At 36.5% G+C, this 24335-nt stretch overlaps 2 protein-coding genes and 1 non-coding gene across 3 annotated transcripts; 1 reads left to right on the plus strand and 2 right to left on the minus strand.

Annotated features, from left to right (window-relative positions):
- The first annotated feature begins 1302 nt into the window (after positions 1–1302).
- Positions 1303–1374, plus strand: Trnad-guc. The gene has a single exon. It is a non-coding gene; the product is annotated as a tRNA-Asp (tRNA).
- A 3278-nt stretch (positions 1375–4652) lies between these two features.
- On the minus strand, positions 4653–12021 carry LOC123517617. The gene is made up of 6 exons (XM_045277895.1): positions 11865–12021; positions 9244–9689; positions 6800–7636; positions 6485–6673; positions 5597–5813; positions 4653–5093 (listed from the first exon to the last, which is right to left on the minus strand). Exons 1-6 carry the CDS (start codon positions 11893–11895, stop codon positions 4924–4926), a joined length of 1890 nt encoding a protein of 629 aa, XP_045133830.1. The 5' UTR covers positions 11896–12021; the 3' UTR covers positions 4653–4923.
- Positions 12022–15917: 3896 nt separating this feature from the next.
- Positions 15918–23815, minus strand: LOC123517736 (microfibril-associated glycoprotein 4-like). The gene is made up of 8 exons (XM_045278140.1): positions 23687–23815; positions 23313–23535; positions 23054–23130; positions 22872–22963; positions 21735–21921; positions 17783–17908; positions 17502–17605; positions 15918–17034 (listed from the first exon to the last, which is right to left on the minus strand). The coding sequence occupies exons 2-8, from the start codon at positions 23533–23535 to the stop codon at positions 16752–16754; spliced, it is 1092 nt and encodes a 363-aa protein (XP_045134075.1). The 5' UTR covers positions 23687–23815; the 3' UTR covers positions 15918–16751.
- Positions 23816–24335: the final 520 nt, after the last annotated feature.

The following is a 24335-nucleotide window of genomic DNA, read 5'->3' on the forward strand; positions in this document are numbered from 1 at the left end:
AGTGGTTCGCATGGAATCACCACCAGTAGCCTGATTAAATTTTGTTATCTCTAGTCTCTTCATCCGAGGATAAAGAATTGTCCGAGGGTTGCAAAATCAGACACAATGGTTGTTGAACTCAGGGTCTATTAGTATACTATTTAACCCTAGTTGAACTGGCTCCAGGCCGCATTCCATGGTAGCAGCTATGGCCACACTGCGTGCCTATCAGTTTTCCACCTAGAATTGTATTATTTATGTTTACATGAGATCACTATACTATGTACAATTTTGCTTACTTTATTTTACTTCAAGCCTTTTCTTTTACTGAAAATGAAAGTCATAAGTTATGGCATTGTCTGCATATCTTTTTACTATCCATGCTCAAGAGATGTCAATTTCACCCATAACGAATCAAATTTTATTGCATTTTCTTCATTTTCACTACAGTCTTATGTTGTATAAAACGTCTTATACGTCTTGCGTATACAATGTTAACCCATGAGACACGCCGTTACGCACAATTTGCGCATTCATCTTTATGTGCACGCTAGGCACGTGCCCACATAGTGAATCCATAATCAAACTGGCCAACAGTGTCATAGGAAAGGTTCGAAATCTGGAACCATCGCGGTCCACTGCTTGGCGGAGAAAACACGTAGCAGTGTGTAACCATTGACCATTCCATTGACTGCTGTTATTATTATATTATTAACATATTATTATTATTATTATTATTATTATTGTTATTTGTATTATTATTATTATTAATTTTAGTAGTAGTAGTAGTAGTAGTAGTAGTATAGTACTGTCTATTTTTGTAATTTACTTATTTATTTATTTTACATTGCTACAGTGTGTATTAGACAGTAGAAAAGGCTTATTTCTGCACTAGCGCGGGAAGACTCACCCGTCACTACAAATTGGGTTACTGTTTACCTATATAGTTTCTTTCACATCATTTTCTTAGGTAGACTGATGGGTAGAAATACTCTTTACTGACAGGTATCATTATACAAATTAATAAGATGAATGAGATTAGATTATTAGATGGTCAAATATGGATAACTAGCTCAAAGTAGATATTGACACTTATTATTATCATCATCATCACCGTTATTTTATTATTATTATTTTTACTATCATCAGCATAATTATTATCATTATTTTATTATTTTTATTATTATTGTTAATATTATTATTATTATTATTATTATTATGGTTGTTATTGTTTTCCTTGTGACATGAAATTGTCATGTCATACAGTAATGTTATCTGAAATGTTCTTTGACTCTCTCCCTCCCTTCTCTGTTATTGTATCTGTCCTCGGTAGTATAGTGGTTAGTATCCCCGCCTGTCACGCGGGAGACCGGGGTTCGATTCCCCGCCGGGGAGGATTGATTTTCTTTCTTTATATCAGTCCAGTAGTTTCACATTGCTCAATCAAATGTAAAAAAGAAATGCCTACTGGTGCACTCAGAATAGAACGTTAAAAGTTAAAATCATTAATAAATAAAAAATGAAATCGTCAGACTTATCTGCTGTACGTGTACGACTCATTCCGGCCAGACTAAAGGCGGTGTCACACTAGCACTTTTTCCGTCGTTTTTCAGAAAATCGACAATATTTTAGCTGCGGCCTGTCACACACAAATGGTGTTTCGTCGTCACTTCCCGCCAACACAATGTAAACACAAAGAAGGAGGCCACGCTGCGGCAAAGATACGCTGCTCTGAACGTAATACTGTGTATTACGAAATTTAGACGAACTAAACAAGCCAAAAAGCGTGCATGGATGCGTTCATGGTTAGTGGTAGAACACCGCCTTAACCGGGGTTTACACTGTCTCTCTTTCTCTCTTCCAACTTTTCGCTTCCCACGGTATCATTGTCAGAATCAGTTCCCATACCCATATTCTTATTAATTTATTTTGCCATTATTCAATATTGATACCACAAGCTTTTTTTCATATTTTTGTACACCTAACTGAGAACCGCTAGTAATATTTTTCTGCCTTTGCTAGTGTTACTGTATGCTGATGTTGGTTGGTTATAAGGATGCATTTAGAATATATAGGAGCTGAATGATTTAAATGCTTTGAACTAGGTATGGTATCAAGAAAATCACAATACCATTTTTGTCTTTTTATTGATCAATCTTGATATATATATATATATATATATATATATATATATATATATATATATATATATATATATATATATATATATATATCATACTCTTTTACCTATCGCAACGCATCCATTACTGTTCCCATAGAAAAAAAAATTGTACACGACTATCTTATTTTTGCTTATATCTATTTATATGTTTATCAACGTAGCTTATTTGTAATAACACAACACGATGTGGTATGTCTATAGGTACATAGCTTCTGAAGAGTGAATTTAATGTACTGTACATATACAAAACAGTTAAATTCATCTTTAAAAATAAGGCGCTGATCGGCACCATAGGAATTTCAACAATTCATTTATCCTTCAGTGAAAATTTCAAAATTTTTTTTCCGACTTGATCTCCTTTTGGAAGGCACACTAGGTAATCAAAATAGAATACTAGCCTCATACATGCTGTTAACCTTGAAAAGAATATGTGACTACTTGTCTTATCTTCTGTTTGATAAGGTAACACCATCTGTCACTTATTGCCTAACAACACTAAAAATGACTAGAATAAAAATTTAATCTATATGTTCGAAATGCTTTGATGAGTACACACCTGCTACATCTTTCCTTCAAAAAATTCAACAATCATGTACAATGCCACTGGACATATGTAATGCTGCCTAATACACACAACTTGAAAACCTTATACAATTTATAGAAATATCAATGTGTAAAGTATATATATATATATATATATATATATATATATATATATATATATATATATATATATATATATATATATATATATATATATATATACACACACACACACACACACACACACACACACACACACACACACACACACACACAGGGTGATAGATGTAATACAGGAAAGAGATGGTTGGGCTGATGGAATATATCTGGATTTAAAAAAGGCCTTTGATAAGGTACCACACCAGAGACTGATCTGGAAACTTGAAATGGTAGGAGGAGTGCATGGCAGTTTACTAAAATGGATGGAAGACTTTTTGGTAGGAAGAGAAATGAGAACAATAATTAAGGACAGACCATCAGAATGGGGATTGGTGGAGAGTGGAGTTCCACAGGGATCAGTGTTGGCACCAGTAATGTTCGCAGTCTACATAAATGACATGGTGGATGGGGTGTCCAGTTATGTGAGCCTATTTGCAGACGATGCAAAATTGTTAAGAAAAGTGAGATGTGACAAAGATTGCGAACTACTCCAGGAAGACTTGGACAGAATATGGAAATGGAGCTGTACATGGCAAATGGAGTTCAACACGACAAAATGCAAGAAAATAGAGTTTGGCAAGAGTGAAAGAAGAATCAGGAGTATGTACAAGATAGGAAATGAAGACATAAAACCAGTCATGAAGAAAAAGACCTTGGGGTGACAATTACCAATGACCTATCGCCAGAGAGACATATAAACAAAATAATTGGAGAAGTATTGAACTTATTGAGGAACATAAGAGTGGCGTTCAGATATCTAGATGAAGAAATGATGAAGAAAATAATTACTGCAATGATAAGACCGAGGCTTGAATATGCAACAATACAGTGGGCTCGAACTTAAAGAAACACATAAGGAAACTAGAGAAAGTACAGAGGGCTGCAACGAAAATGGTGCCTGACTTAAGAGATTTGACTTATGAAGACAGACTGAAAAGAATGCAACTTCCAACCCTGGAAAACAGAAGAGAAAGGGGAGACCTGATAGCAATATACAGAGTGATGATTGGCATGGAAAAAATGGATAGGGAAGATCTGTGTATGTGGAATGGAAGAATGTCGAGAGGGCATGGGAAAAAACTAAAATGGCCACTTATAGGAGAGATGTGAAAAATATAGCTTCCTCATAGAAGGGTGGAAGCATGGAATAGTTTAGACGTGGAAGTGGTCAACGCAAGGAATATTCATGATTTTAAGAAAAAGCTGGACATTAATAGATATGGAGACGGGACAACACGAGCATAGCTCTTTTCCCGTATGTTACAATTAGGTAAATACAATTAGGTAAATACACACACACACACACACACACTGCATGGCACCTTCAGAAATGAAAGAATGAAAGGTGAAAGAAATTAAGATATCTTAGAAGAGTAAGTAAGGAAGTGTCAGTACTTAGCATTACTATGTACAGTGACTGACATTGAAGAACATACAAAAGTAGACCGTGATATTTTGAGAATCAGTGTTACGACTTTACTTGCTTAAATGAGCTTCGCTTTAGACAACATTCCAGGCATTCTAGACTGATTCTGCATCTCTATCCTCCTATGACCTTAACAAAGGAATTTCCATAATTAAACTTATAAAAATTGTTAAATCTTTTTCCAATATCCTTATATAAAGTCATCATGCAGCTCCTAAACCATGGGCTCATTTCAAAATTTTTCAAGGACTCTCTTAGCAAATGTATACAAAAGATGAACAATTCATCATTAAACGAGTGTTGTTATAACAAAACTAAATTTAGTCTCATAAAATTTTTGGTTAAGGTTATTTAAATTTTCTCTTTTTGTTCCATCACTTTTTATGAGCACTGTATTCATATTATGAATCTTGAATATGCAGATAAAAGAAAAAAAGAAAGATCTTATATAGTGTAGAGTAAACAATTCCTGGGAAAGCTTTCTTAATTTTTTTTTTCCCCAATTCAATAAGATTTCATGATATGCAAGAGATAATATATATTTGAATTTGCAGTCTCAGATTAACAAATTATACCATATACTTATTAATTTTCAAGTAATTATGAGATGTAATATAAATCAAACAAGATAATGTTAGGTTATCTGAGAAACATTTGCAACAGTAGAAGTATCACCAGCAGTCCAGTCATCTTCATCCAGTAGAGAGTGTAGGTCACCTGTCGAGTATGAAAGAGGCCACTCCTTATTAAGAAGTGAATGCAGGCAAGGCTCCGAGTAACACTGCCGGAGACTGGGCTCATGTCCTGTAAAAGGTTAATAAAATCCAGATTTTGATCTCTACAACACAAGAACTTAGAAAGGAACCCAAGTTATGCAAAGGGCATTCTGTATCATCATGACAATAAAATACTTTATTATCTCCTCTTTTGCCTATTAACAATGTCTGAATGACTGATTGATTGATAACTTTATTGTTGCAACAGTGTATACAACAAGGGAGGAGGTTGGGTCATGCCAGTCATCCCCTAAACATGGGGCAAACAAGTCTTAGGCTTCAGCCAGGAGGTGAAGCACATCCTGCCACATGTCTGGCCACAACAGTGACTGATATTTGTGAAAATCTTGCATTTTACAGTTCCTTATTGTGGATTGATGATGGATGAAAACATAATACCTTTATACTAACTATATATTGATCATTAGTAAAAGCCCTCTAATTGTATTATTGTCCAAGTAATTGTAATAAATACTTATCACGTAAGAATAAAACTGAAGTAGCTTTCAATATCCATAATACAGTAAATACCTTCTTGAGAAAATGTCTGCTGAGGGTCTTCCTCTTCTTCCAGTCCTGAAAGAGCTTCCTTAGCCTCTTTGACACCCATTGTTGCAGCTTGAAGGAGGAGACTGTAGGCTTTTTGAGGTAGAAAAGGACCTCCAAGACCATGATTCAGCATTACTGCTAGATTGTAGGTGGCCCAGCCATGTCCTGCTGCTGAAGCTACTTCATATAATTTGCGTGCCTGAGAAGTAAATAGACATGCTTTACATGGTGTTCTATTGCTCAAAAAGAGGCAATCACCATCATGTATTCCTAGTCATCTTAATATTGTCCTGATATTGTGACCCATCTGACCAAGTCTATTGCTTTTATTTCAGAGACCATAACAGTAAGTTACAGTTTCTTTATCTGAGTGATGTTATGCAAAAAAAAACAATTTTTTCTTATATTTTTTAGTGTACATGTACACTGACAGAAATAAGTATCAGTATTTTATCTTCATCATCATCCTAGTTTCGTACTTCTCATATGCCCCCATCATTCTATTTCTCTTAAATCTAATACCACAGCATTTTTTTTTTTCTCAGCAGACAGCGCAAATGTATTCCCACTGAGAAGAGCCAATTTGAGCAGACATTAATAAGCAGTATGTTATGTCTTTAATGGGCTGCAAAAAATTTTACATAACAGGTATAGAACTGCAAACTCCATAGGCAGGTTAGGATTCTGCTGCTTCCCTGGGATCCTTTCCTCTGGAATGTAATTTTTTTAAATAGCTTGTCTGGCCCACTTAAATTTAGCAAGATTTCGGTCAAATATATATAGAGATGTATTATACTGACTATTTATCAGATCATTTGAATTTGGGGAAGATATTGGTTGCATTAAAGCAAGCTCCCTTAGTGATTTTACCTTTTCCAAATCCTGTGTTGTGCCATGCCCCATGTGATAACAGAGGGCCAAGTTGAAGGCTGATGTAGAGTCACCCACTAACACCCCAGCTTGGAAATAGACAATCATCTCCTCAGGCTTGCTGTCAAGTGAGGTATTTCCTTTCTTCAGTATTTCTGACAGATGTTCTTTATGGTGTGCTTTCACAATCTGTCTCAAAAATTAATTTAAGTATATTAGTACTTCAAATATTTTGTATTTTTTAAAAGCATGAAATTATATTCAACTGCATATCACTATTAGTAAAAGATTTCTAGGAACAATTTTATGACTCACCTCAAGCAGTTTCTCTTGAAGCATTTTTATTTCATCACTGTCTAAATTATTAATAGGTTCATTATGTGATGTTGACTGACAATATTCACTCCCATCCTTCTCTTCAGCTGACAGTTCAGTCTCAGAAGCTTCTGTTGGAAGTCTTTCTGGGTAAATATCTGACTCTACCTTATTAATATTACTTTCCTCCTTATGACTGTTATGATTCTGAAGGATTTCTGGCTTTCCGTTACAACTTTGTGACTGTAAGCTTTGATCTAAATCAGATATGCATCTCAAATCTGTCTTATCTGGTGCATTAAACCATCTGTCTTCAAGGGAGAATGATGATTTCATTATGTCAGGAAATTCTTCATTTGTATAGATGTCTTCCAGCTTGTGTTTTTCTTTTATGAAATTATTTTCTGGAATCTTGAAAACTTTCCTAGCCATATCAAGAAAATTTTGTTGTAAAGAATAGATGGGTATAACTGTTTTCTGAGCTGAGCATTCATGTGGCACCATATTCAGTTTGTCAGTATTTTTATCATTAAAATTATATTTCAAATTTGGAACTTTATAACTCTCTTTTGAATAGTCTTTGCAATAATCTTCAGCATTAAATTCTGAAGGAACTCTCATTTTACTTTCAAAAGCAAAAATATCTTTGAAAGGTTTATGGTAATTCTGGGTCTCTTCATTTTTCTGATCTTCATTTTTAATATCCTTGGGAATTGAATTACGCTTTCCACTGCCATGAAGAGATACTTGCTGTTGTTCATTCTTTTTTTGGTATGGATAAGGATGATGCTCATTCCAGTCATGATACAAAGACCAAGTGAGGGCTACAGCTGAACCCTGTAAAGCAGATATATTTATAATTAGCATTTGAGTACATGAAATGCCTAGCTTTGGGGCTTCTTGAAGCTGAAAAATCAGTCAGAAGGCAGGATACATTCACCACCAGAAGTATCCTTATCCAGGTTCAAATTCACATCAGAAGTGCCATGGTAGATTGCTTTTCTGATACAGTGAAGACTCAATACTTGAACTTAATTCATTCCAAATGACTGTTTGACTATCGATACTATAAATCATGTAATTCATTCTAATCTTAGCAAAACCGAGTTTATAAAAATTTCAATTTATTTATTTTATTTTTTTTTTATTTTGATTTGTACATACCGTAAATGAATGCTGGTGATGGATAACTTAGAAGAGGGCAGACGAAGGAGGGAGGTCATCAGAGAACGAGTCACCATCCATGAAAACGTCTTTGTAAGTTTTCTCCTGGTGTTATTCCTCTGAATCTAATAGTTGAGGGATGTGGCTCACTAACACTTGCACTCTTACCAGATTCCTTATTTTCACCAGTAATAAGCCTCTTTAGTGCCATCGCAAGTTTCTAAATGAAAAACAACCGACAGAATGCAGAAGAATGCTATTTTTCTCAAGACTGTGGCAGGACTAGGGATGTGCTCCAGTGTCTCATAAACCGGATTACCAGTATCAGAATGGGACAGTGACAGTTGTGAGAAGGGAGAGGACAGAGCTTTATATACAACCAAATGTGCGGCTGTTTGATTACCAGATATTTTCACCACTAATAAGCCTTAGGCGTCAATGTAAGTTTATAAATGAAAAACTACAGACAGAATGCACAAGAATGTATTCTGATGACCATGGCAGCACAACTGACGGAAGGAGGGGAGCGAGAGGCCAGAGAGCCATGTGTATGGGCGTTCAACTGTCAGGTATTTCTTTGAGTATTAAATTGAACTTTTGCATTCAAGTATTGAAAAGTTTGACTATTTAGATGTTTAAGTATTGAGTCTCCACTGTACACTGTCATGTCATAAGCTGTCACTAAGGTCTAAGTGATCTTTAATAGGCCACGATTGTCCTGATGCTACATGCAGAAAATAGTTATGATTACATACTTAGTGAAATACATTACTAAATATTTACTTTATGAGCATTATTTAAAAACTTTTACATTGCATATAAAAAAAAATCTTAGTTGGACAAAACTGCCTACTACAGAAACATTGAACATTACTTCACAATGCTAATCCAGTCTCCATAACAGCATATATTAGTACTACAGCATATTCCGGTGATTTTGTGGCTCCAAAAAGAACAAGTATGACGTCAAGCTTGACTTGTGTCTTGTTACTATTAAATAACTAGAACTATCACAGTTGACAATCTTGTGAATGGTGATAAAGAATCTTTGATTTGCCCAGTGATCATCATAAACTAACAGATTACTATTAGACTTCGGATATGATATAGTCAGCTACAGTTCTCTTGATGAAAAAAATTACAGTAAATATCACTTTCATGATGTTATGAGTAATATCAGAGTGCCTTATCAGAAAATATTATCTTATTTGAACACATCTGATTATAATAAACTATCAGATGGTGATGGTGTAAGGTTTTACATTTCACTTAATACATACCCATCCTAATGCATGAAGGGTGGGAGATGACTGCAAGATTTCTTTCCATTCTTCAAAGTGACATGTCTTTTCCCATTCTCTTCTGTTTTCTTTTTCTTTATTTTCTTCTTTTCCTGAGGAATATTCCTCAAGTTTGTTATTTTCTTGAAGAATTTTCCATTGCCATGGAGGGCATTTTGGGTGAAAGTATGCCCTGCCTCTGCTTTTAGTATCTGGACTCCTGTTGTCACATGATCTTGTGTGGAGCCCCTCAACAACACCCAGACAGTTGTCATATTTTTTTAATGTTAAGGAAATTCCGCATGAAAAAGAAGAATAGTTCCTGAGTGTTGCTGCCTTTGCTTTAGACACTTCATTGCAATGGTAGTGGTGGCTATGGTATCTGCTGGGTCCTTCCTCAGAGCAGTCTTGGGGGCAGCACTGACTGGGACGAACACTCCGTATGCCTGCAAAATGTTTCTGTATAAAATTTCTTGATTTTTTAAAGTTTATTTATTTATTTATTTATTTATTTTATTTTATTTATTTTTTGTACATTAAATATATACAGAATATCATAAAGCACTAAGTCATTAACATGATTAATTCTAGTACATTACCATTATTGATTTAGATTAATAATCTAGAATCCCTACGACTTGAAGTGCTCCTAATTATGAGTAAGTTAAAAAAAATGTTATATGTTTGATTACATCTTTAAACATTAATCATGATTCCAGTTTTATTCTTGAAAAAATAAGTGGTACATTTTCTTGTAACACATGCCAATTCATCCACAATAAAGAGTAGTTGCTGGGGATTCCATACTGACACCAGTCCTCTATAAAGATTTGCAACTGGAAACATAAATGTATGTCCCTTACATTTCAATACATTGCCTTATTTTCTATTCATTATGGTGTGGCACAGTCCATTTCTAGTTTCATAAAAATGCACACACACACACACACACACACACACACACACACACACACACACACACACACACACACACACACACACACACACAATAAGATGAAAAGGACATATAATTGACAGTACTGGTTAACTCTTGCATTAGAGATGTAGACATAATAGGTATGAGAGAAAGAAAGTCTTGTGCAGTGAGGCCATGGGAGAAGGGGAGACATGCAGTTAGCAAGATCAAAAGAGCAGTTAGCATGAAAATAGTGGTAGAAGATAACAAGAGATACAACACTGCAATGGTAATAAAGAGGCTGAATTAATCATGCAGTAGCAAAAACTTCATTAAAATGCTAGAGAAACATAAAATGAATCAAATGTATGAAAACTAATTTCATCATTCTAAAAATAAAATGAAACAATAATTAATGTCATAATGCTAAAAGTAAAATAAAATCCAACTAATGCCATTATTCAAAAATTAAAATAAAAGTGAGCAATCATGTAAGATGCATGTCATTAAAATGATCAGCTTACTGGTGCTTCAATAATACACAAACTTGAGTCTTCATTTATTTACTGACAAATCATAATTATACAAATAAATGTTTGTGCATGATCACATAATGCTGCAATATGTTTCTCATACATATTTTGTTGCCATTAAGAGAAGGATTATTATGAAACAATAGAAATGACAATTAAAATTTCTTGCTTGAAAATGCAGTTTTCAATGACTGAGGGTGGTTGCAAATCTTTAGCAATCATCCTGACTACCAGTTTGTTCAACTCTTTTTTTCTAATTAGAATAATTTTTGTATGGTGTTGCCTTGTTGATTGTATCAGTGGAAGTGGGCTGTAATTTGGAGGTTGATGGGTTTGAGGACAGTGATAAATGCCAATATATTCTTCGGAATTGCTAAGTTATATTCAACAAATTTTCATCTGAATTCAAATTAAAAAACGATTGTGCACTTTTGATGTCAAATCAAACTTGGCTTTGCATAGTACAGGAATTATCTAATGTAGGCAAAATGAATCAGAGTGGGCGAAATGACCTTTTGGTTTGAGCGAAATGACTGGATAACGGTTGACTTAGATTAAGTTTGTTTTGGTTTAGTTAGTTGGGGTACCAAAATAGACCACATTTAGTATTTCAATTTAAAAAAAAGAAAACTAAGGAGATAAACAGCCATATTTGACAAATGAAGGCCTCTCGTACTGTCTCCCATTCTTTTGCGACCAATCATAATCACTTCTAAGCAATGACTCCATACAGTGCTGGCGAAATTATTCAACAGTGTGAACGAATGACTCCATAATGTGGGCGAAATGACTCCAAGATGTAGCGAATTGGCATGTGCACGAAATAATTGGATACCCACGCAACCCCCTATCCTTGATGCCTTCCCAGGACCAAGTGCTACCGGTAGCTTATTGATATTTTTGTGTTCTGGTTTATTAGGAATGTAGTAAGAGGGCCCAGAAAATCAGTGTGATGTTTAAGGTCACGATAAGAATTTCATCTCTTATTTCCTTACAACTTCGAAATACTATATGACTCCTAATTTCTCAATGACTTGTCATGACAGTGAGGTGTGGTGGTGAAGTGGTAAGTCTTCAAGGCAACCTGCCACTACTGTGGACACGCGGATATACGCTGGCCTCGGGAGAAAACATTCATTTTAAAGGTTACCAACACTGACGACACATCTTACCTCTACCAACGGAGTGAATCACACGCCACATTTCCACTTATAGAGATATTTTCAGGTGCATTGTTGAATAAATCAGTTACTTAAAACTGTGGCGCAGTGCAGCCTCCTTTCACCCGCCGTAAGCAGTGTCGTCTGTTTTCTGTTGTGAAGAGTAGACCGTCTTTAATTCAGTACTTTAGTAAGTTGTGACTGTCTCACTTTCAGTTTTGTCAAATATTATTCGGTATTCAAGGTAATAATCACATTTTAATTAAACCCTGACCATGTATTCCAGCTGACAACGTATTTATATTATATAAAAAAAAGATACTAGTTTTCTTTGAAAAAATGAATAAATAAAATAAAGGCTTGCCAAATACGAGCACTTTTTTTTTTTCAGTGGACAGACTGCTATTTTTTGTGGTTAAAAACTTAGAAACGAAAATGTACATTTTGTGTGTGTGTGTGTGTGTGTGTGTGTGTGTGTGTGTGTAAAAGCCATCAGTAACGCGCTCAGGTAGAAACTATTAATCAAAATCTGTCTGGTTATCAGTTATGCTGAGTCTCTCCAACCACTGTCCGATCAAGTTGACAGGCCTAATTCCTCAACATTTAACAACCTCAGCTTTACGAGCTATAGCCAATGGTTGATTGCAGGTGTCTACATTAGCGTCTAAATAAAGAGAAATATCAGAACTAAACTGCTGAGTAAAGGCAGGTTCACACATGCCAATTTGCGACTGAAATTTTACGTCGGTAGAGTTTCCGACTCTTCCCTTCTAGTCGGAAAGTGTCACACGTAGCGACTGGAAAGTATCTTCCTCCACTGGCGATGCTGAAGCTGCAGTAGGCTACGTGGTTGCTCTTCTTTTGGCGTACCGGAAGAATAATAATTAAAAAAAAAAAAAAATGCCTGTGGATACGTCCCTGGCTAAGTAGAAGGAAAGAAAGGAGTGTTTATCACACTCTAAATTAGCCTACATTTCTCATAAGAAAATTGTTAATCTTAAGAAGACTGCATAATTGCGATTAAATTAAAGCCTGACAAGCCCTCAATTCTCACCTCTAACAACACCCTGCATTGAGGGAAACAGTTCTCGCAGAGTGACATCTATTTCGTCGAACGACGATTTGATCAATATATATATATATATATATATATATATATATATATATATATATATATATATATATATATATATATATATATATATATATATATATGTGTGTGTATATATATATATATATATATATATATATATATATATATATATATATATATATATATATATATATATATATATATATGTGTGTGTGTGTGTGTATATATATATATATATATATATATATATATATATATATATATATATATATATATATATATATATATATATATATATATATATAATTCATCTCGGGTCTCAGATGTGTTCTTTTCCGCTCTCCACCTCTAACATCTCTATATCTGGAGACCACATTTTCAAAGCTTTCTCCGTGAGACCACGACGTAAGTATACAGTCGCAAATCGATTAGCAAGATCAACATGTTGGTCTTGTTTTGCGACAGGTTTCTCAACTCCCTAGGCACCGATTTTAAGTCGAAAACTCTACCGACGTAAAATTTCTGTCGCAAATTGGCACGCGTGAACCCGCCTTAACATCAGTATGACTGTCTCAACAACATCGTGGGTAATAACTGAACTATTCAACAAAAAATGTTTGCGAGGTGTTCTGAATATCTGTGATTAGAGGTCATAGAATATTCGATAGCAAATCATTAAGTCTGAAACATTTGCTATCGCATACTCCATGACCTATAGTCAGATTTAGAACACAGAATGTTACTTAAACCGTTGTTACACCTGGAGCTTACGTGTGTGTGTTCCTCCTAGGGTTCGTGTACTGCTGTGTCGTTGCCAGGAGACTGTAACAATCTGTGGAGAAGGATACGCTGGGCAGAACTTGTGAAGTTTAATTTCTTGTGTACTGGTTACAACAGCAGCGAGTCCATTTCGCCTCTGCTATTTCTTTTCTATATTCAATCTTTTCTGATTCTTCTTCCTGACTCACTGATCTTCTAACTGACTTCTTACTTCTTACTTACATACTAACTCGTATTGACTCAATACATCATGGTATGGTATAAAACATGTTACATCTAGATCATTCCACTATATTACAGAATCCTCTCGATCACCTTTGTCACATAACATAAGACCCACTTCTCCACAACATACAAATACAATATTGATCATACCGAACAATGCTAACCCAGGTTACGCCCACCCACCGCCAGTGAGCCGGAGCAACCCCCGTCCCACAGTGGGTGACGCAGTGCCGTTTTCAGATATTTCTGGAGCGTTTCCAGGACAACACTGTATATTTCAGAAGTGTGTACTGTGTATGCGAGCATTAGGAAATAAGTGATCAGAAGTATGGTTGTATATCAAAAAGAATTAACATAGCTATCACGTTATCTGATGATGTTATAGTTTCTACAACAAAACCGAGGCATTTGTTTGTTCTCTGGATATCTTTAGATGTCAAGCATTTGGTGCTGTATTACACGATGTCATTTTCTCAATGACATGGTAGTGATTCCTGACAACTGTTGAGTAACTCTAGCTGTTTAAATAACGCTGCAGATTAAAGAAGTGGGGAACAAGTCAAACAACATTTAGCAAGGTTGGCTTTCATTTATTCTCTTTCTCTTCATCTTATTCTGTAGAGATTCGTTATCAGAGTTAAGAACCTGTGTAAAGCGCTTTCTGACAAGAAATTACCCCATCTTCAAAATTTCTATGTAACTCTATTGAATTTGTTATTAGTATTGTTGTGTATTAATCTTTTGTTCGTATGATGTGATTTATACGATTGAAAAATAATTCATTTATGGTTCGTTAAAATAACAGAAAAGTGATGCAAAATAAACAATAGGAGAGGATCCAAACTGTCAAGTTTTCAGTGTTCACCAAATAGTCACCATTGTCTCGCGGTACAGAGTAGTACGTCGTCTCAGAATAAGATGTATCTATTGATTTACCATGCTTCTACTCCTTCCAGTATTTTACTGTTGTTATTTTTACTATGGAATTTCTTAATAGTTGATTGAGTTAATACGACTAACATCATTGTATAGAACAAAATTATAGTCGCCTGGTGTACCAAGGTCTTTCAATTTCAGAGACTAATGCAGCACAAAACCTTAACACACATTTCACCTTGCCTCTGCAGAGGTTAATGCTTCACATGGAAAGTGTAGAACAATTTATGAGGAAAAGGAAAATTTACTACCCAAACCGAAATAGTCCGTGGATTCTGTAGTGCTGCAATCACCGCATCCCTAAGCTGTGTTTTGCATGAACATGGTATGCCTTTAGAAAAAAAAAAAAAAAAAAAAATCAGGATGGCCAATGTCCATAAGCTAACATCGTTAGGTCTAGGCTGCAAGGTCAACATGACTTGTATACCCTCATTGACTATTTCTTAGACTCCACCACTCTCAGAGATATACTCAAGGAATATCCTACATTTGCTCCCAGACTGTAGGATATTTATGCAATAAGGTGTGCAATATCTGTATTTGTTTATTTATTTATATTCTTGCTATGTATACCTACTATCTATTTTTATATTTTTTATACTCTACCCTTAAGTCTTTGTCCAGGGTTCGGTGGCAGGGTCCATCCTCCTCCTTTGTTGTATTTTATTATTAATGTAACAATAAATGTATTAGTCAATCAATCAGTCAGGTCCCCATGTCGCCGAAAACATCTATGCCAGCGTTTCTCAACCTTTTAACCCTTGCGTAATCCTTAATCTCTTCAGTACTGGGAAAAATTTTTACCTTGAGCTTTTTGTACGATTAGATAATTTTATTGACATTAGGAAGGGTCTATGTAGGTCAGAATATTAATGGCCACAGTCTTCACTATTTTAATCTTCACATAAGTTGCTAAAGCTGTATAAAATCACCAAATAGTAAGCAGAATATGATAACGCGTCATGGTAGTACTGAAGGGGTTCAAATAAATTACATATCTCAAGGAACCCCTGCGCAAAAACAAAATTTTATATCATATATTTATTTATTTTTTTTTTTTTCATCGTATTTCACGTGACAAATATCATGATATAAATTTTAATCGCTGGTTTAAGGAAAATAATATATTATAATATTACAATAACCAATAATATATTGTGCGTGTTCAGTTATATTACGTATATGAAATTAAATAAAAAGTCAAAAGTGCATTAGCTTATCTCACTTGTTCTTGCGGAACCCTTAGGGACCTTCTGCGGAACCTTAGGGTTTCGGGGAACCCCGGTTGAGAAACCCCTGGTCTATGCAGTAGAATTGGTTTGGTTGGCAATAGGCAATCTCACTATCAGACATTAATTTCTTAGTTATGAAAATAAACTCATTTAGCGGGCTTCTTATGTTCATAGTTTCTTGTAGCCTATTTCCTAGCCAAGAAGAAAAAATACTGACTTTGAGTTATCAATTGAAGAATGAAGTAATTTTTCCCAGGAATAGAGATAGTACTGTATAAAAAATGTCCTCAGTGCATTTATATAACCTTGTTATACTATCACAGTATTTTGTCGTAGATACATGTTTAGATATATTTTATATATTTCAGTATCTCGGTATCTTAGAGTAGAATATCCAAAAATATACGATATGCAGTAAGCTACATCCTTTTCTGTGAAATATTACGATATCTAGTGTATCTGGCAACTGCAACTTGTTTCGATCCTCTCGTATTGATACATAATGACAATAATAATAATAATGATAATAATAATAATAATAATGATGATGATGATAATAATAATAATAATAATAATAATAATAATAATAATAACAATAATAATAAGGCAAGAAAACTAGTGAATTTGCAGTTTTTAGGGTAAAATGTCCGAACGGCCTTCTACATCATAATGGTTGTTATGTGCCGGGTAGTCATCAGACTCATGCCCTACCTCCTCCTCTTTGGAAAATAACACATGGTCATCGTCTTGGTCAAGGCCTTGGTCATGGTGATTGCTGTTTGAGTCTGCCGTGTCCTCGCCCCTCACTACCGCAACGTCACGTGAAGCCCGTCGACGAATTTTCATTTCAATGTAAGTGAGGACGAGTACCTGTTCACGAGACTTCCACCAACGGATGTTCTTGCTGTCCGTTCGCCTGTAAGATAAAATGTACCTCACTTAGCATTTTTTTTTTCATGGGTATAAACGCTATCATTTAGATAGAAAGTACGTACTATCGGGAAAGCCAGTTGCATGCAACCAGGGCCAGGTTGTATGTAACGCAGCCCTAGTAACATGCAACCTGGCTTTCCCAATAGGTTGCCTAGGTTGCATGCAACCAGGGTTGGGTTGTTTGCAACTAAGGCCAGGTGCGTGCAACCAGGTTGCATTCAACTAGATTCAGTTTGCATGCAATCCAGCACAATGTTATTTTCTTGAGGCCGTTTCATATTCATTTTTTTGCATATCGATGTCTTTATATTACATGTAATTATTTTTCCTGTTGATGAATATAAAGTTACGCCTCTAACTGGAGGATGTGAATTGGTCGCGCCGCGATCACTCCTGAGCTTCGACCGTTATATTTCTTCAGAAATGAAAATTAGTCAACGGTGTACTGACCCGAGCGTGGCCGGGAAGCAGCCGTTGGGGTGTGCAGAGTAGCAGGCGTCGAACCACCAGCCTCCCTCCTTGTCCTGGGCACAGCTTTTGTTTAGGGTCATATCCTGCAGACAAGATGAAATAAGTGAAATGGTATATTGAAAACACTTCATAACGTGTAGTCATACAAAATAAAGGTCATTCTGAACAGAAATTGTACAAGACCTTTGGTTTGCCTTTCATTTGCGTGGCAAGCTACGACAACTGACTATCACTAGCTCTTGTAGAGAGGTCAAACACACCTGGTCACGATCAAAGGTGGAAAAGCGACGGCCAGAGTGGTAGTACGAGAGCGCGTCGCCTGCATCACCTGAGTAGTTGGCCACTAATAGCCGATAACCGTCCTCTTCGGCACCCACTTGGAAAACCTGTCAGCGGACATTTCTGTTAAGTGCTCAGATGGTATCTATGATCAAGCGACAGGTCTTTTCTCGTGACAAATACCGTGTCTTAATCTTGGAAGAAAAAACAAATGCAGCTATTAATGTTTTGGATACATGTGACCCATAATATCAAGCCATAAATGACACTTATATTTCATGTTTCATTCTAAGAGGACCATTTCTTGTAAACTAGAGACACACACTATGAAAACTCACGAAACAGAGGAATAAAGCAAGAACATGTGTGTGTGTGTGTGTGTGTGTGTGTGTGTGTGTGTGTGTGTGTGTGTGTGTGTGTGTGTGTGTGTGTGTGTGTGTGTGTTTTCAAGGAAGGTGCTTGGAGTCATTTAGATATTTAAGTCAAATTAATAATTTGTAAATAAATCTTACAGGTTCAGAGTCGATATATATATATATATATATATATATATATATATATATATATATATATATATATATATATATATATATATATATATATATATATATATATATATATATGTGTGTGTGTGTGTGTGTGTGTGTGTGTGTGTGTGTGTGTGTGTGTGTTTGTGTGTTTGTTTCATTAAAAGCAACTGCTAATTCAGCATTTATTATCTTCTTTAAAATATTTTCTTTATATCTAACCTTTACCAAAGAAAACAACAGTGACGGAACCATGCCCTTCCTCGACGTCCTCGTCAGACAAGAAAATGAGAAGTTCACAACTATCGTTTATACGAAACCCACCAACCCGGGATATTGCCTCAACGGACGCAGTGAGTGCCCCCAGAAATACAAGGACTACCATCGGAGCCTATATAAAAAGAGCCGTTACACATTGTAGTACATGGAAACAAGTCCACGAAGAAATTGAACGCTCATCTCAAGTTTTAGTTGACAATGGCTTCAGTGAAAAGGACATCCATCACCTTACAAAGAAAATCCGGGACAGCTGGTACTACAACAAGAAAGAGAAGAAGGAAGAAATTGAAATTTTCTACAAAGCTGCATTCTTCACTGCGTACAAAGAAGCAAGCTGGACCGCCCAGCAACTTTGTATTCTGTATATATATATATATATATATATATATATATATATATATATATATATATATATATATATATATATATATATATATATATATATATATATATATATATATATATATATATATATATATAATTTTTTTTTTTTTTTTTTTGGTTGCTTGTACTGTCCCCCTCCCCCTTTGTATCTCACCCCTCTTTTCTCAATAAACTTTGTAAACTGGTCAAAGCATTCCCTCTGACACCAGCCGATGAGAAACAACGGTACTGAGGAAGGGTCACAATGTGGTATGGTATACCTGCATACATGACGATGGAGAAAGAAGAGTTGAAATATATGTAATAGAGAAAACAGATAAACCAGCAAATTTGTTGTTAGGCTCAAGCAGACGGGAAAGGAAAAAGGTTATAAACTTTGACCGCGTGAGTGGGGCGGATGACGGAGACAAATATGTTTTCTTTGGGCACGGTGTACGAAGGAGGGGAAAGACTACACTTGACCTGGCCATCGTCAGGCTATTCATGTTTACTGTGATGGGTCAGTCAATGGCAGCAGGTCTGGATGTGGGCTGTTCATCCGTGACTATATCTCTGCCAGTCTCTACACTGAGACTGAGGTTTCCAGGCGGCTCCCTGCACCCATGTCTTCCACTAGAGCAGAACTGTATGCTGTACTGGAGGCGCTCCACATTGTGGCGCCTCTCCATAAGAATGTATATTTCTTTATTGACAGTCAGGCTGCATTGTACGCCCTTCAATCCACCTCCCCCATGGACTGTGATCTAGTTAATAAGTGTCTTGATCTCATCCACGCCCTAGAAGGTGCCGGTGCCACGGTCCATTTCATCTGGATACCCTCTCATGTGGGTATCCCGTTAAATGAAAAAGCAGACCACCTTGCTCAGTGTGCCCTACAAGATGACACAGTGGACCCTGGCACTGAGTACACTCTGGGTTATGTTAAGAGTAGCATTAAGGACTTTGTACAAAGTAGCATTAGTGATCAGTTGGAGCTTTGTTGCCATGGGGGCAGTAGCACTAGTCTTCGCTATGCACGTGTCTCCCAGAGCTGTGCTTACACCTACGGGAGACACTGCATCACATGACAGGGTGACAATGAGGCTCAGATTAGGCTACAAATACTTTTGGGAAGTCAGTGCTTCTCCTGGTGTGCTGTGTGCTACACCAAGGGGACACACTCTGCGTCACTATATCATGGAATGTCCTCTCATTGCTAAATTTAGGCCACAAGGTCAGCATGACTTGTACAGCCTCATTGACCATCTCCTAGATTCTGCCACCCTCAGGGATATACTCAGGGAATATCCTCAGTTTGCTCCCAGACTGTAGGATGTCTTAGGCAATAAGGTGTGCAATATGTGTATTTATTTATTGAAATACTTGTATTCTTGTTGTGTATACTGTCCAGAGTTATTTTTGTGATACTTTAACCTTAAGTCTTTGCCCAGGGGGTGGGTGGCAAGGCCCATCCTCCTCCTTTATTGTAATTATTTATTAATTCAACAATAAATGTATCAATCAATCAATCAATCAAGATTCCGCCCCTGTTCGATTCTGAGTGGTAAGATTATATATATGGACACGCCTATGGGGCGGGTCATGTACGTGGGGTATCCTGGAGTACATAAGCAAGAATATTGAGAGAGAAGGGGAGATCTCCCGCGGCCCAGGGAGAGGCCGCGGAACAGAATCTTGTAACAGTAGAGTGGAGTTTAGAAGTTGTAATGCAGTCTTGAAAACAAGTAATTCAGTAATTAATATTATAATGACGGAGGAATAACGATAGGATGTCTACATTTAATATTTTGATATTTGGTTATGTAATGGTTATAAAAGGAGTAGTTGTGGCCGTGGCATGTCGTTCTGTTGTGTTGTGAGTGCTATGAGAACATCGCCGTATCGAGTAAGTGTCGTGTCTGTATAATGTATTTCTGGTATCAATATCTTGAGTATTATGAGTAAATCGCCGTGATGCGGATATGTGTGAATATAGGAGGAAGTCGCAGCAACGCAGATATATTACTTATGAGCGGTATATGAGGTTTAATGAGTACATCGCTGTAAGACCTATATATTTCATTGAGTGTTATCTTTGAGCTAATTGAGTAGGTCCTTGTAACGCAAATATATATGATATATTGTCCAGTAAAGAAAACGAAAATCTTTGGTGAGCAAATTTACGTGTTTGTGTTTGAAGTTCGCAGTCATTTTCATATGTGGTATTTATATATACTTGAAGGGTGTTGATTGTCGGAGACGTATTGGATGTGTATAGTAGTAATGATTTAAGTAAAGGAAGAAAATTTGATTGGTGTGTCCATAACCAGTAGCCAGAGAAGTATGCAACATAGTGCAACATTTGTGCAACAGATCGGATCACGACAGCAAGACCCGAAATCGCGATATAGCCAACATGACTAGCTTCGGCAAAGTCATACAAAAACTTGAGAAAGAGATAAAGATAATTATAAGATATAAAGAAAATATCTTAAAGAAGATAATAAATGCTGAATTAGCAATCACTTTTAATGAAACATGTATAAGAGAAAGACTCCTGCCTATATATATATATATACTCTTGATATATATATATATATATATATATATATATATATATATATATATATATATATATATATATATATATATATATATATATATGATTTCCAGCAAGCAAGGGAGGGCTGGTGGTATAAGCCGAGCCATACCTCTAGGAATAGGACAAGCAAGAAAAAATGAAGCGGAACAAAGCAATACTAACCTGGTAGTGGGCGTATTTGCGTCCCAGCTCATAGTCGACCATGTCCACCCTCAGCTCATAATGGGCGGAGTGCGTGAGCAGGTGCAACGCCTCCAGACCCAGCCACATTTCGCCCCTCAGTTCCCCGAAGCCTTCCCGGTAGGAACTCCAATCTCGTGCGAAGTTTTCTTGCACTCTCTGCGATTGTCTGTAACCAGTCAAATTAAGTTAGACCAATAGTTCCCAAACTTTTCCTGAGCGAGTACCACTTGGAGGTCCTGTACAGCCTCTGCGTATCACCTGGCTCCAGAAAAAATCAATTCCAGCAAATATCAATTAATTCACAGTGATAATACACAATTGAACTAACAAGGAACACAACTTAATTTACTATAGGGATGCATCTGTTTCTTCTTCACCAGCAGATAGATGATAGATTATCTAGATTATCTTATATAATAAAATCATATTTTTTTCTGAAAATATATTAATTTAATTTAATTAAAAATCACATATGATCCCAAGTGCTCATGTACCGCCTGGAAGGTCTTCGCGTACTACAGGTTGAGAACCACCGAGTTAGATGGTCGTGTGTATGTACATATGAGAGAGAGAGAGAGAGAGAGAGAGAGGCGCCACACAACCGCCATGCACTTAATAATTTACATTGCAAATTTCAAGGTCATGGCCAATGCTGGACCATATATGAAATATTTGCACATCTAAAAAAAAAAAAAGTAAGCTGAAATAATAAATAGGTATATAAAATATGATAAAATGAATGAGTAAATTAGAGAAAACTTCGCACTTTAATCATAGTTATGTAAGTCATATATACAAAGTTAAGTGAAGACAAAATGAATATGTAACTCCGCGAGGACATCCATATTGGCTTTAGTATAATAACTAATAACAGGCTTTTGTAACTCCGAAACAACCGTCATTTTTCCACTCATAAAATCAACCATGCAACCACCGCACATCATAAGTGCTCTCTCTTTATCAAGGTTGCTAAACGTTCCATCTAATATTGAAAGAATATATCATTGGACCACACACACAAACACACTCACAGGAAGGAGGTCTGTCCCTTTTACTGCCCTATCGGTGTGGGTAGTGACTCTTCAGACACCCTGAATCTTTGACTGAGTTGTATACCTGCGTTGTATGACTGTCCAACCCCCGCCGTGTTTCACCATGTCGCAGTACACCTTGAAGGTGAACGGAAACACGTGGTACACTCCGCTGCCCTGTCGAAAGAACGCAAAACAAAGCTTAACCTACTTGCAGAAACACCTCTATAGCAAAATCTTAAACAAAACAACTTTTCTTACAGTTACCTGTATCCCCGCCAAGCGCAATGAGGAACAATCTTGGACTACAGGTGGCGGCTCCGGCGGCTGCAGCGGCATGGCTGCTGCACTCCAAGATTGATGTTGGTTATTAGCCGTCTATATTATTGGGAAATACTGGTAATTCTAATGTAAATTCAAACCAATAAGATATACTGCGCGTATAAGAGAGAGAGAGAGAGAGAGAGAGAGAGAGAGAGAGAGAGAGAGAGAGAGAGAACATTATACAAATATCAGATATACTTGCTTTGGTTGCTAATACTCAAAACTAGATCAGTGATAGTGTATAGTTCCTGTAGAAGAGCAGCACCACACGTTGCTAATCCCGGCTGCCCGGCTAAGTAATCTTCTCTGCTATCAACGCTGTTGATGTCGTTATTGCTGGGGCGACGAGGTCCAACCGCCGCTGTTACATATATGACTGCCATCACCGTCACCCACGCACACAACAAACGGACATCAACACACATCTTCACAAATCAAAAACCAAAGAGCCAAAATCAATGCAACATCAACTCTTGAAATTTGATCATTCATGTAGAGTGTAACATTACTGAAGCGAATGCACCGTACTACAAATAATTTCTTTTTTTCAGTGTTATTTTCGCTATGCTTACGTACCCTGCAAGGTGACGGGGGGAGTGGTGTGTTGTTGGCGGCGTGTGGAACATTAGTGGCTGGGCAACACAGAGAAGCATTCACCCACGCACGTCCTCCCTCGGGAAAATGGCTTCCTGTGGTCCGCAGTTCATCAAGAAATTGTAGGATGCGTTGTGTGTTACCCGCGAGACATCACTGAGCGGCGCAGCATTCAGTAATGCCTATGTTGTTACAAGTGAACAAGATGCTGTGTACCTCCGTGACGAATTTTCTTATAGTCTATCAATTCTGCAGTTTTATTCAACTTTAAGATCGTCATTACTTACCATGCAGAGCAATGACTGCTGAAATATGTAGTTGTTGTTAGTTCCAAGCCATAGACTCTTCCTAACAATGTTTTTGTATGATCATATTCCTATATTAAAAGAGTCATTTATAAGTGTAAAGGCTTCTTACGTATAGCTTCCCATATTTTATTGTGATCTGATGTTCTTAATGCTTTAGAAAGTTTGGGAGACCATATAGTATGCACAAGGAAGGAACTAATTTCAGTGAGCATCACGGATCTTCCTTTTCATGAATCTCAGAAATCTAATTAGTTTGCCTTTCAATCTATAAACTCTTAAAGTTGTTTTAAAACTAGTGAACAAAGGATTTAATAATAAATGCA

The sequence above is a fragment of the Portunus trituberculatus genome, chromosome 42, assembly GCF_017591435.1.
Source record: "Portunus trituberculatus isolate SZX2019 chromosome 42, ASM1759143v1, whole genome shotgun sequence".
Lineage (NCBI taxonomy): Eukaryota > Metazoa > Arthropoda > Malacostraca > Decapoda > Portunidae > Portunus > Portunus trituberculatus.

Excerpts from the sequence above, each read along its gene's own strand:
- LOC123517736 (XM_045278140.1), bottom strand. The coding sequence starts at position 23,535 with ATGTGTGTTGATGTCCGTTTGTTGTGTGCGTGGGTGACGGTGATGGCA. Across the intron at positions 22,964-23,053 it reads TGCGCTTGGCGGGGATACAG|GGCAGCGGAGTGTACCACGT; the intron begins GTAACTGTAAGA and ends TTCTTTCGACAG. Across the intron at positions 17,035-17,501 it reads TGCTTCCCGGCCACGCTCGG|GCGAACGGACAGCAAGAACA; the intron begins GTCAGTACACCG and ends TTTATCTTACAG.
- LOC123517617 (XM_045277895.1), bottom strand. The coding sequence starts at position 11,895 with ATGTGGCGTGTGATTCACTCCGTTGGTAGAG. Across the intron at positions 7,637-9,243 it reads CCCTTCATGCATTAGGATGG|GGTTCAGCTGTAGCCCTCAC; the intron begins GTATGTATTAAG and ends TCTGCTTTACAG. Across the intron at positions 6,674-6,799 it reads TTCAAGAGAAACTGCTTGAG|ATTGTGAAAGCACACCATAA; the intron begins GTGAGTCATAAA and ends TTTTTGAGACAG.